Raw genomic sequence first — 14,483 nt, forward strand, 5'->3', positions numbered from 1 at the left:
AATAAATTTTCAACAAGACGTTAACAGCAAAATATTAAATTATTTTGCTTCCATTTAAAAAAAAACTCTTAACTCCATAATGAAAGCACAATATGATACCAGACTTATGTCGTGACAATTGGGTTCTTCAAGGGTATTGAGGTTAATGCATATTCTTACTCTGCATTAAAAATGGAACCCAAACCCAAAATTTCATCCATTTTGGTACACTGGAACTATTTTAAATAAGTACGATTACATTTGCAAAAATCACCTTACTAGCGCCCATCGGTGTCACTTTGTATGGGAGCGAGCTGTCAGTTTTTCAGTTTAGTGTCAAACAGTGAAGTTATTATTTTGCTTTAAATCTTGATTTAAAAATCGAGATGAAAGTGTGTGGGTTAAAAAAAATATCGCTGTGCTCAGAAAACGAAGCTCTTTCAGATGATATATAAAAACCGATATATTTTTCAAAATTAAAGAACCCAATTGAAATCAAAGTGAGTTCAATCAAAGTAAGAGATTCTCTTTATTACGATGGTGACCACCATCGTGATTTACCATCGTAATAAAGAGAATCTCTTACAGTATTACGTATTTCGTCTACAGAAGTGTAACAAAAAATCCTCGAGGAATACATCCTAAACCGACGTGATGGAGAGCTACCCGAGCAAAGTAGGTTAACAAAATGAAAACAGTAAAGTTTGCAGTTCCTATCATAACAGTACGGAAATTAGTGCCTCCATAGAATGACACATAAACGATGGACTACACACTTAGATTTTTTCGCCGAGATGGGCACCACCGAGCAGCTCGGCATTTTATTTTGCTGGTTCTCAGTGAAAAACTTGCCGAGATTCAGCTAACAAACGGGAATTTTGCCGAGATCTCAGCTAACAAACATATTTTTTGCTGAATTTCCAGCAAAATAAAATGCCGAGCTGCTCGGTGGTGCCCATCTCGGCAAAAAAATCTAAGTGTGTATATTTCCCTCAAAATTGGAATAACACATGAGCTGAAAAACATGGCATTGGAAACATCGGCTTGGCCAAAAGGATTGCGATTTCATCTCTTTCTGTATGCGGAGAACAATTTATGGGAGCCTACATCAATTTGAAATGAAGTAGTCGTTTTTTGTTGAACAATCTAACATTTATGTTTTTGATATTCCTAGAGTTTTAACTTTTAATTTAGAATTAAGTTGCATCATTGGGGGCTTGTTAATAGTCTGTTGATGTTATAATAATGAAGCAATAGTAAAGAAAGAAAGAGATTCAAAATGATCGAATTATTGCTCAAATGTGAATGATTGACTATAACAAACAATTATGCAAAGTTCATTTTTTCTACTATTTGACCTGGAACTGCTCACTGGCATTCGCATGCATACAGCAAGCAATGAACTGTACAAATTTAATTAATTTTCTTGAAAAGCATTTTCCTCAGCAGAACAGGATAATTCCACTCTCGTTTTACAAGTACAAGGTACAACTGTATAGCGAGAAATATTCCAATACGCATAAACTTTGTAAATTTTCCTGGCAGGTTATTCGATCATTGTGTTCCTTTGGTACTTAATTATTTTTCGTGAACTTAAAACCGTACTATGTATTCCCATCAGCGCATTGCAGCATTCATATTTGATTAATTTAAAACTTGCAAAAAAAAATGTTTGGAAAAGTTTCAAATCTCGCAATAATTAACCAATGCGAAAACGTTGGCAAACATAGAATCGTAGTAATACAGGGCAATGCAAGGGGTGGGCTTCCCCCGTTTCCCCAACGGCAAACTCCCTCAAAAAAAGAAAACTGCTACACAAACTGACATTTCATTAGTGTGCGAAAAATGCTGACACACATAAGATAAAATTGCATTATTTAGCGCGAGAGGTTACTCTTGCATCACCGACAGACGCAGACAGCGATAGAGAACACGTGCTAGTTCGCGCGCTTCTTTTGCTCCATGTATGTTTGTGTGTGTGTGTGTCATCGCACCATGCGTAAAGAAACAAAACAAACCCCCGTTTGTGTTGGTGAGCGCAACGAACAACACTGCTCCGATTAGAGAGAACGTTCTCACGCGTCATGTCTCCCCTGCCTTCGCAACTCACACAACAAGGGAGAACTGCTGTGCGAAAACTTTGTTCTCGTAAATTTAGGTGGAGTCGTCTGGACAAAAGTCGAGCAATTTTATTACCAATCTTGCCAGCGTTCGAATCGGAAGTGTTTCCTTGTGGATTTCGAGACTGACTTTGGTCAAATCCGAAAGTGGATTCAGCTGGAGGCAGCAGTGCAGTGTATCGGGATTGTTCTTAATCTTAAACAGTCATTCTCGCGAGTGCATCGAAAGTGAAAAGGTGTGTTTTGATCGAAATTGTGTCAGAAGAACAATTTCCAAGTGTACAGTGTCAGACGGAAGCGATAAGTGAGTCAGTTTTGTGCAACAACAAATATCAAATTGCTGAAGTGAACTTGTGCCAAATTGAGATTTCTAGTTGTGTGTATCGAAAAATTGAACCTGCATCGTTGTGATTAGTGAGCGCAAGTGAAACAAACCAACCTACTGCACTAAAATGGAGGATGACAACAAAAAGCCATACAAGGTAGGTAAAAAATTCGAATAGTCCAATGCATCTGGCTCTGGTGACCTGCTTTCGCGTTGGAAGCACAGACAGAAGATTCCTAGGATAAGCTGGAAACTGTTTCTGCTTCTGTCAGAAGCGATTGGAAGAAGAAAAAATGCATACGCTCCGCTTGTTGTTATGAGTGTGCCACTGCGAGAAATGAGAGGAATGTATAGTCACCCTCCTTCAGCGGGAATATCCACGACTGTTTAGATTCTCTCGCTCTGCGTAGTGGTTAACTGAAGTTTCAGCAGTTTCCCACAGTAAGTATTTATGTATTAGACTCTTAATGCTGTTGATTGTTTGGAAAATTTGATCGAAAAGGAAACATTGATAAATAAGAAAGGAAGTTCCTCCGTTTCTGAGTATATGGTTGTCCAATAATGGTTAGGCCCGGGGTGACTGACGAGCTGCGAGAGCTTAATTGAATATGAAGAGGTTCGTTTGTTTGCATCTTGATCTTGTTTGCTGCCGTTGAAAGCTTCAGTGTAGGGATTGATTTGGATTGACATCGAAAAAGCTAAAAACGGTCAGTTTGATGGCACAAACAAGCAAATGGCAGCACTTCAAGCCTTATATTGCAGTCAATCTAGTATATCTTGGAGGGAACATGTTTCTGAAGGCTTCTTGAAAATCAGATTAAAGAACGAAGCATCTGAAAAGACTCTCAAAGGGATACATAATCTCATGTTGAAAAAAAAAAAACACTAAGCAGCAAGCTACGTGATCCCACCACTCATATATAGCAAACTCAGATATAATGGAATGGAAGTATCTTCGGATCTTTACGATAGCAGAGCAAGCAGTGGAGAATGTCAAAGGTTTCCAATATCTTGGCAGCCATATATTGTCATATGGCTGGAGCAGGAACAACATAGGTGCACGACACACGCACCAAAATCCGAGCTTTCAAATCCAACGTGAAATCGTCTGTATAAGTGGAGTTAACGAGCCATGGTACGTCTAAGTGGAGAAAACTCATAAGTGGCAGGTCTTTACTAACCGATGTATATGGTGTATTTTTTTAGCCTGGTGACCTCACAATTAGATCTGTTGCTGAGCTTCAGCATCGATGTCACCAGAAGCCAATATCCACAGACACACTACGAAGTGATGGAAAGGAAATCTGCAAGCAAGTGCTGGATTGGAATCTGATTAAATCTTTATTTTCTAACCTTTATTATAGAAACTTTCAGCCATTAGCTGGCTCGTCTCAGTGAAATTTAAATTCGAAATGGACAATTTAATTCACAGTCAAACTTTGCACGTTGGACTATCTTTAAGTGGGCTACATTTTAGTTGGGCTGTAGCCCACCGAAATTGAAGTCAAACGTCATTTCTGACAGTGTTGGATGGATTAACAATTTGGATAGTTTCTAAACGATTTTGATGATAATAAACAATCGATGTATCCCCAACCAATTTTCAGCTTAGACAGCTCAGCCCAACTAGCGAAAGTCTTTCATTTTTGAGTAACTTACCTTTTGGCTGGACTGAGTGATTTTCTACTAAAAAAAAGTAGCCTCAAAATGACGTGTGCATTTAGTCCAACGAGTGAAAGTTGACTGTACTTTGATTTTATCTCGCACTATGGCAGTGATGTAGCGAGGCGGTGATGCAACCAAGAGCGACTAGCCAAAGGGCGAATTTGAAGAGTTTATATCCAGCAACTTTTCCACGAAAATCATTCCATTGACATTTAATCCACGGGTGTAGCCAGACGGGGCAGAGGAAGAGGGTCAATGCCCTCTCGCAATTCAGTAGCAAAATACATTTCCAGAATGTTGAAAAGTATTATATGTTCAAGAATCCTTAAGAAAATTGATGATGCCCCAAAATTGAAACGTATCGGACTTTGAATAAGTTCCATTGTATTTTTTGAAAACGAATCATGATATTGGACGGTGGAAAACTATCAAGGTTTTGGGACTTATTTTCAAGTAAAGTTCGATGAGAATTAAGATAGTTCTAATGGTATTCTAAAAACATCTCTTAGAGGATTTTGAAAAAAAAACTTATGGGCTTACTTCCAATATCATTCTGTCCATGGGCTTCGTGGGGAGAATATCAGGTGGATTATATGGAGAAATTCAAGGAAGCTATGAGTAGAATTACATGATAGTTCTGAGGAGAATTCCATAAGGATTGCAAAGGATTGTTCAGAAGAATCCCAAAGGAAATTCTGGAGAAAATTGCAACAAACACAAAGGTAAAAATGTAACTATAATTTCAAATGAAATTCTGACCAAAATAAAATATGACAAAGGAATTCTGACATGCATTTCAAGAGCACTTTGATAGAAATTGCACGGATTGACATCACAACATCAAATTTAGTTTTCAATGTGATCTCAGACTTTGCTCGGAGTATTGAGATGTAGATCAAAAGTATAACAGAATTAAAACTAAATTCGATTTCATATTTGCCAATAATCGTAAACTGAAGTCAAATTATGATTTCTATTTTGATGTCAACATTTCATTTATATTTAATATCATTTTGATGTTGAACTTTGCTCGGGAAGCGTGACTGCTTTATCACCTCAGTTTGCCTGTGTGAAATCCCAGCCGAGGTCGTTCTGAGGCGTAGAAATCTCTGGTCTTGTTTTCCTTTGGAATGAAAGTAAAGTCTTTGGTACCGGCCCATGTGATTATGAATTCGATAGATTCAGGGTAGGGATTTCACCCGGTGATTTTGCCGCTGTTCGTATTTTTGTAATTAAATGAAATCTCAAAAGCTTTATACATCCAAATGTGATTTAAAGCTTCGAGAGCTCACGAGCTCCATTACCGACCCAAGTACCGAAATTAGGCAATCGAGTCGTTAATGTTGCTTAGAGCTCTAGATCTCGAAGCAAATCAAATCCTATTGACATAGCTCACTGTATGTATCAATTTCACTCACTTTAAGGTGTTTCGCTATGAGATCCTTATTCTCGCTACCACTTCGCAACTTTAAGTGCACAAATATCAGTTTCCACGACACGTTACACAATGAAACTGTTACTCCACGTTTGCTGCGCTGCAGAATAAATGCAGTAGCAATTTCAGGTGAATTGGAGCACTAATTTCCGGAATCTAACGGGTGTTCAATAAAAAATGAGAATGATTTCAGTGCCGTCCAGCGCTCTTGTGAGCGCATCGCGACTAAGTTCATTGACGTTTTCTTTTGAAGAATAAACATTATGTTTTCAATAAAAAATACTGAATTCGTTGAATTTTTTTTTACTAGCTACATGACTGCAAAAAATCTCATTTTTTATTGAACACCCGTTAGGTAATTGAAAATTCGAGGTTGAAGTGTATTTATAGCCTACGTGGCGGCATTTGTGGACTCTACAAGGAATCACCTTAATCCACATTTGCATGTTTATGGCTTTAATGATTTGATTTTTAAATAAAAATACGTTAACAGTAGCAAAATTACCAGATAAAAACCCTAGTTCCAGGTGTGAAAAACGCTTCAACGGAACTCGTTTGCCATCAGTTATCAATCATCAATTGGCAATCGACGCTCGTCGGTGATTGGCACTCGATTGTTGAACTGAGACTGACGCACAGTGGCAGGGATGGATCGATCTTTTGGGACTCTTTCGTTACTTTTTATTTTTTTTATTTGAGAGGGAAAAGCCCACTTCAGAAAGATCAACCTTGCCCCTTCTCAAGTGGGTGGAAAATCTCTTCTTTTCGTATCAACAGATAACATAAAATCCTACAGATACATGTGTACTTAAACTAAATCAGGAAACATTAATCTTTACTTAATCAGGATGATAAAACATTATAGAATAAATACTTAAGGCTAGCACGGGAAGCATTGAAGTCAAACAAGTTATAACATATATTAAGAATATACAGAATGCACCGTAGAGCCACACTCTGTGGTTTCACTGAAGCTACACTCGGAACTTTACAACAATTTAGGAATGAAAAGAAATGCTGAGAACTTCAGTGAAGCTCTGCAAACTGATAGAAACTTAAGGGAAGTTAACACGCTGGAAATATGGGAAACTTACTGGAAGCTGTAAGAACCTCAAAGCGGTAATTTTAGCACCTGAGACTTTTCAGGAACTTTTATGAAGTTCCTAGAATTTCAGAGAACTTCACAGGTGTCAAGCGAACTTGATAAATTTGGAAAGCTTGAGGGGTATTGTGCAACTTTTTAAGAAGTTCTAAGCACCTCAGATAAGCTAGATCTAGAGATCTTTGGGGAATTTCAGATCTTAAGAGCAGTTCCCATAGCTATAGTCCAGACTTTTGAAGCAGTTTAAAATCTATAATCGTTAATTTAGATAAATTCAGGATAGTTCCATGATGTGTTCAAAAACAAATCGAGAACCCTCAAGATGTTACGCGAATTTCAGGGAAGTACAGAGACCTTCAGAGAATTTATGAAAACTTCAGAAATATTTCAGAAACTTCACAGAAGTCCAAAGAATTTCAAGGAAATTTAAAGGTGTTTAAGAGAATTCTATTTATTTCCGAGCAGAACCGAGATCTTCAATAGAACTAAGAGCTTTATGGAAGACAGGTCAGAGAATCAAAAGGTAGTTCAAATAATTTAAAGGAAATATTAGAAACCTTAAAGAAGTTTCGAGAAACTCAGTGAATTTCCGAAAACTTCAGCAATGCTCCGAGAGAACTCCTGGAAATTTTATAAACATCCAGAACACGTGAGAGCATTTTAAGGGAGATTTCAAAAACTTAAAAAATGCGTAAATTTAGCTAAGTTGATTAGAGAACATCAACGAAGTTCCATTCATAAAAAAAAGAACTTTAAGCAAGCAGCGATATCTTCAAGAAATTCCAGAGAAGTAAATTCAGATATTTTTAGATAGTTTAATGATATTCAGCGAAGTTTCGAATCCTTCGAGGACGATCAGATAGCTTCAGAATAATTCCATTAACTCAAGCAAATTTGCAGCGACTTACAAGGAGTTCCGTGGAATTATAGGGTATTCCAAGAATTCTATGATTGATCCTAAAACGTCAGAAGCGTCAGGGAATTATGAATATATATTAGAAAATTTGCTGGATTATTAAACAAATTAAGAGAACTTCAGGTAAGCAACTTCAGATAAGTTCAGGGAAAATTAGCGAGTGTTAATAAAGGAACATTTTCGAAACTTCAAGGCATATTAATTATTTTCAGTAAAGTTGCGGGTTCTTAAAAAATACTGATAAATTCAGGGCAGCCTAGAGAACTTTAAAGAAATTCAGTAATTGGCAGTTTTAATAACACCAGGAAAATCTAAACTATTAAAGAAGTTTTAAATTAGTGTCGATAATTTAAGGGAAAGTTAAATCAGGGTGTCTACTCAATCCAAGGAATCAAATTCCCTGAGTTTACCAGGTTTTTCCAGGTCGGATGAAAAAAATTCCAGGTGCATACAAATTATACACATTATTATTTTATCGAACCCCCCTGTTTGCTGGTGTTCACACTGCTTGCACATGTCGAAAGAACTGTCAATTTAGATTTTAAAACAAAACTGTATCAGGAATCAAAAGTAAATACTTCCATCATGAATTACCGGAAAATTGCTCTAGTTTCGGCAGACGTATTTGCTTTTATTATTTTAAATAAAATGAGAAAGAGAAGGTAAACTTTGTGGAGTAGGAAATGGTTGCTCAGGAGCCACATCGGCAGGGATTTGGCTCATCTTGTCCATCAAGAGCTGCGATATGAAGATGAAAATGGATTTCAAAACTTCGCCAGGATGTCGATACCAACTTTAGACAAGCTAGTGGGAAAAGTTCTCACTAGATATACATGATTCCTTGAGTTCTGAAAATTTCTGTTAACAACTCAATTCTGCAAGGTCTTCAAACCTTCTGACGTCCCTGAAGTTTTGTTTCTGTTCTCCGGTAAAATTTCCTTAAAAATCAACAATCTTTCCTGACAATCTGCAAATGTCTCGGTAGTTCTACAGATTTCTTTGAAGTTCTGTGTGTTCTTCAGAAGTTCAGCAAATTTTCCTAAAAACCTACAAAGTTCCTGAATCCCTGAAGATTTAAGATCCTTGAAGACCAACAATTATCTCTGATGTTCACAACACTTCTAATAATTTACAAACTTCTCGAAAGTTCTGTAATTTTCTCTGCAGATTTTCATGATTCAATGAATATCTGCAAATATCTCTGAACATCTTTGCAATTTTCTAAAGAATTAAAAGATTATCTAGAAATTTTTGAATTTTCCGGAAGTTTTAGGAAGTATTCTGAAGTTTTTCTAATTTTTCTGAAGCTGTGCAAATATCTCTAAAGATCAGCGAACTTACCTGAAGTTCTGTAAATGTCTTTCAAAATCCAAGAACCGCAGTAAAATTCTGAAAATTTATTTAAACATCTGCTAATTTTTGAGTAGATTTACGACCTACCCTCTGAACTTTTCTAAAGTTCCTAAAATTTATTTCAAATTCTGTAAAGTTTTCTGAAGTACTATATTTCTGCTCTAAAGATCTACGAACTGCCCTGAAGTTCAATAAATTTCACAGTAGATCTCCGAACTTTTCTAAAGTTATTTAAATTTCTTTGTGGATTCTTGATCTAAAGATCGGCCAACTTTCCCGAAAATCTGCGAGTTTTGCTGAAGTTTTGCAAATTTTTCTAAAAACGTACGAATTTTCTGACGTTCTACAGACTTCTCTTAAGGTCTTCGGACTTCTCTGAAGTTCTTTAGATTTATCTATTTCCGACTTCCATGGAGTTCTGCAAAATATTGTACTTTTGTACTTCGCTGCTATTTGTTTTTGGAATTGAGGTGCTTTTCTGACATTTAACGAATTTTTCTGAAGATCTCACATTTGTGTGAAACTGTGAAACTTTCCGTCAAATTCCTGCAAATATCTTTAAAGTTCTGTAAAGTTGTCTTAAGCTCCGTAGCTCTATTCCCAAGATCTACAAAAAAACTTGAGGCTCCATAAATTTCTCAGTAGATCTGCAAACTTCTCTGATGTTTTGTAAATTCCTCTAGGGTTACCCTGAAGATTTGAAAATTTCCTTGAAGATTACCTAAAGTTGTCAAAATTTATCAGAAAATATTTGAGCTTCCTTGAAGTTTTAAATGTCCCTCTCAAGATCTACAAATTTTCCTGAAATCGTGTAAATATTTATTTTTTTAAATCCCTGAAGTTCTGCAATTTTTATTGAAGATCCATTAACATTTCTGGGATTCTTGTGATTTTTTCAGAAGTCCTGTGATTTTTTCAAAGTTCTGTAGCTTTTTTCTGAAGATCTACGAACTTTTGTGATGTTGAATAATGTTTCGAGGATCTCAAAACTTCTGTGAAATACTTTATATTTCACTGTAGATTCTTGGACTTGTCTGAAGTTATGCGAATTTCCCTGACGATTTGTAAAATTTCGCTTATAGTTTTACAAATTGATTTGAAATTATTTTTGCTTGCTTGAAGTTTTGAAAATTTCTTTGAACATTTATCTGAAGATCCACGAACTCTCTTCTGATTTTGTTTTTTATGAATTTCTGTTAATAACTTTTAATTTGTTTGTAGTTCTGTTCTCAAGATCTACGAACTACCCTGAAGCTCTACAAATTTCTCAGTAGATCTCCGACCCTCTCTGAAGCTCAAAAAAAATTCTATGTTGGGTCTCAGAGCTGCTGTCTGGCATGCTTATTCTTATACAATACATGCTTCGTATGCTTCCTTTTGACGGTTGCCAGTCTCTCTTTTTCGGCTGTTTCCTTTTTACGACGATTTTGATCCTCCACATACAAATCAGCGGAGCGAGCGTGACAAGACTCTCTGAATTAACTTGTCTCGTTCGCACACGTTGTCTTAGCTGTCAGATGCTTGTCAAGTTCAGTGTCCTAAGAAACGTTTCGAGAAACTGAACGAAAAACTTCTTTTGAATTACGAATTAAGTGATAATTGGAAAATTCCCTGAGTGGAACCAAAATTCCCTGAATATTCCAGGTTTTTCCAGAAAAAATAAAATTCCCTGTAAATTCCCGGTTTTCCAGGTTTTTCCAGGTAGTAGACACCCTGTAAATGAACTTCAGAAAAATCTTTGAACTATATTAATTATTTCGTTCTAATTCCATGAAAGTTGCGGGAGCACAAAAGTTCCAGAAATTTAGAGAATCTTCGGAAACTTCACAGAAGGGCTGTGGTCTTCAGAAACATTACTTCATAGAAATCTATGGAGCTTAAGATGAGATCCGCGAACTTCAGGAAATTTATGAACATTAGCAAAATGCGGGAGCATTTGAAAGAAGTTTAGTAAGGACCGAAAATTAGTTTCAGAAAATTAGTCGGGAATTTAAAGCAGTTCCCAGATTTTCAGATAACTTTAGAGACGTTAAACAATTATTTGAGGTCTTTGCATAAGTTCAGAAGTTCACTTAATTAAATTAAATTCAGCGCAGTACAACAAGCTTCATGAGAACTGCAAAAACTTTAGAGAAGTTTTGACAATTTCAGAAAAGAACAGAGAACCACAGAGCAGTTCCATCAACTTTAGAGAAGTCACATAAATTTTAAAGAAGTTTAGAGAACTTCAGTGAATTGTTAAACCTTTAAAGGAGATCCATGAACGTTGGAAAAATTGAGGAAACTTTAGGAAGTCCTATAAAGTTCCGAATTTGAGGAGAAGTATTGTGAGCATCAGGCTAGTTTATCAAACTACAAAAGAACTTCAAGGCGGTTTCATTAACTTCTGGAAAAATTTGAGAATTTTCAAGTGGTTCTGAAGACCTCAAAATAGTCCATTCCATATTCAACGGAGATTTCCTCAAAAGCTCGATGAACCTTTTGTCAGAATTAAATTTTCTTTTAGTTTTCCTCGGAATTACCTTGAAATTCTTCTCCACAATTAGAAATCCATTGGAAAGATTCTCTGAGTATTCATTGAATTCATTTCAGATTTCCTTTTCAATCTCACTCCTTCCCTTGGAATTCTACTCACTTTGAAAGTCTAACAATTTATTGACATTTTTCTTCAGACATTCCTTAGATTTCTTCTCATAATTTGTTTGGCAAACTCTCCTGAATTTATTTTCCGAATTCTTTTGAAGATGTTCTGGAGTTATTTTCACATTTAATTTTAACCCTCATTTTAGTATTTAAAAAAAATGTCCATGGACTTGTGCTCCGGAATCATTTATTCTCACAAATTTTATGAAATTATCCTCAGAATGCCCTTGGAATTTTCCGGTGATGTTCACAAGAGCTGTGCTCCTCAGAAATTCCTTAGATTTTTCATTTAAATTTACTTTCAACTCAATTCAGGGTTTCTTGAAATTCTACTTAAAACTAACGCTGCACATGAAATCTAAAATTTCTCAGAACTACCTCAAAAGCAGATAGCATTTGATGTTTTTTTCTGAATGATTTTTTTCCCAGAGCTCTTGGAATGAGGTCCTTAGAAATTATAATAAAATTCCTCGAGTTTTGAAAACTGTGCATGGAATTTTACTCCAGATTATTGAAAATTTCTTGAAGTATGATAGCTTTTAAGTCCAGAACTAGTTCAAATTATTTTTTTTTAGAAAATATACATGTTCCAAAACCAAAAAAAAAAGTTATTATACATACATTTATTTGTAACTGTAACTGTGAATATTTAAAGTTCAAAGTGTGAATAAAAATAACGAGAAAAATTACATGGTTGTATTTTAAAATTCATTATTTTCCTATTATCCTGAGCATGTACATTTTTAAATTCTTTGAGACTTCCAAATATTTTAGGGAAATAAAAAATTTCCTGAGGATTCCCGGTTTTCCAGATTTTTGCAGTTAGTAGACACCGTGACTAATACCATAGGTTTGTTTATAACCTTTCTATTAAATCTTTCGCTTTAAAGGTTCATATCGTACCTACGTGTTTATGAGATAATAATTGAAAAAGTCTAAAACATCAAACATTTATTTGATGCGCCTCCTCTTAGGTAACTTTTTAGTCACTAGTTTTACAACTATAAGTCACTATTTCGTCACTTTTTTATTCAACATGGTCACTAAAATTACTATTTCTGACAGCAGTGATCGCTACCAGCCCTGATATAGAGATATTAAAAAAAAGTCCGTATTTACACCAAAAACTGTGATTTGTTTTTTAATTAGGCCAATCGGTTACCTATTGCTTAAAACGGATAATGTGATTCGAATCAAGTCGATAGGTTGTATCGTTATCCATGGAATCAAACATATCTTCAAAAATGACAAGCGATCAACAAGCCGTATGATATAGCTATGTCAGAAATGGAAAGCAATAATGATGTAATCTTCTTCCTTTTTCTTCATGACAAACAATTTCTGCAACAAAGCTCGCTCGGGTCGGTTGAAGAAAACGACCAAATTGTTGGCAAGCTGCTTCACGAAGTAAAGCCGAAGATGATACACGTGTGTTAATGGGAATTTTTTTGTTATGTCTTTTCTCGATTGCGATCAAGCTCTCAAGTCCTCAACAAAGCAGGCAAGCAATAAGGGAAATGGATGTAATGTCGGCCTAGATGCCCCTAATTTGGGCCCATACATAAATTCAGCATTCGACTAAATTGTCAATAACGACCAAAAATATCCATTAGTGCCGTCCCAATGACGCGTTCATCTAAATAAAATTGATAAATCGCAGAATTTTAGCGATGGGCCCAATCTTAGATCCATAGGCCAACATTAGAGCTATTTCCCCTATATCATTATCCTTCTACCACTCCAATCGAGCTGTGTTGCAGTGAGACTTTGTCGTGGTAGTCGTAGCAAGCGTTTTGTCAGTAGCGTTGGTTGCTTTATGTGTTTGGATTCGCTGATCGTTATAGAGAAATCGTTACAAACATACCTTGTCAATTGCGACTCAGCGGCACCAACCGTGTAAAAAGACTTGAGTTTACTAAATAGGTTTTCCCTATCAACCCAATTTAATTACTTCAAATATTTGTTTTTCTTGACCTGAAAGACATTATTTTTCTTTGCTCTCTCAGACGTTCTGATCGAAAGGCCGTTTCCATGATACAATTTTTTGAATAATTTCATTCTAAATGGCCGAAGATTAGCAAAAATGTGAATCATTGCCCAAAACTGCAGACAAATCTGAGAAGGTCGATTTATAAATCCATTTCTTTCGTTTTTTTTTTCCTGGAACTGCTCTTATGCTGAAATCTTTGACATACCTAATGTTGGATTTCCCCCTCGATTCCCCTTATGAAACTTTAGCAAAATGATCACAAGAATACTCAATTTATGTTGCACTAGTTCTCTGCGCCTGAATTTGCTGTGATTGCTTAAGTGTCTTATATTGTTTAGCGAAAATCCTTTATAACTTTCCAACAAAAAGCGGTAGCAAGTTGTTCTATTCAGCAAAGCGTATTCACAAGTTCTGGAAGTACGAGAAATCAAGATATAATAAGTTAGTTAAATAAACCGATTTCTTAAGGGGCCCTACTATTTTCAAACCTAATAAAACGTGAAACATTAGTGATAAACAATTGGGTCCCACCATACTGGAAGTCCCATCTCACTGGCGCTCCCACCTAACCGAAGCTTCCTCCCCACCTGCACTCTCTTCTTACTGGCGCTCCCTCCACGCTGCCGCTGATGCTCAACAGAAGGTTTGTAATTTCCATTTGATTCTACTACCTTAACTTCTTATCCTTGACAGATACGCGAATTTTGCCTACAATGTGCAGATTTTTTCAGTGTCTTGTACTAATACTCATTGGCACATTGAAAGATGAAATACCCATATCTGTCAAGGGAACGCAATTAAGGTAGTGGGATTAAATGGAAATTACTAATCCCAATATTTACACAGTTATTCCGCTACCCACATTCATCAGGGTGAAATGTTACTTGGTTACTCCTCAATTTTGGTTGAAAGATAGTCGGACAACTGATTGAAAAGTCTAACGGGAAAATTTCCT

The 14,483-nt window shown here is 36.0% G+C and overlaps 2 protein-coding genes across 2 annotated transcripts in view; both read left to right on the forward strand.

The window, feature by feature from the left end:
* The first annotated feature begins 1,252 nt into the window (after positions 1-1,252).
* Rpb10 (DNA-directed RNA polymerases I, II, and III subunit Rpb10) overlaps positions 1,253-14,483 on the forward strand; it is a 195,449-nt gene continuing 182,218 nt past the window's right edge. The window contains exon 1 of the mRNA XM_065225569.1: positions 1,253-1,259. The gene's annotated coding sequence lies outside the window, so the exon portion shown is untranslated. The remainder of the gene's footprint in view (positions 1,260-14,483) is intronic.
* The window catches only part of LOC135704023 (DNA fragmentation factor subunit alpha-like), a 127,346-nt gene continuing 115,021 nt past the window's right edge, over positions 2,159-14,483 (forward strand). Inside the window, exon 1 of the mRNA XM_065225389.1 lies at positions 2,159-2,581. Coding sequence (XP_065081461.1) covers positions 2,552-2,581 — 30 coding nt within the window. The 5' untranslated portion in view covers positions 2,159-2,551. The remainder of the gene's footprint in view (positions 2,582-14,483) is intronic.

The sequence above is a fragment of the Ochlerotatus camptorhynchus genome, unplaced genomic scaffold (assembly GCF_037179485.1).
Source record: "Ochlerotatus camptorhynchus isolate MF236.1 unplaced genomic scaffold, CSIRO-AGI_Acam_v1.1 ptg000021l, whole genome shotgun sequence".
NCBI lineage: Eukaryota > Metazoa > Arthropoda > Insecta > Diptera > Culicidae > Ochlerotatus > Ochlerotatus camptorhynchus.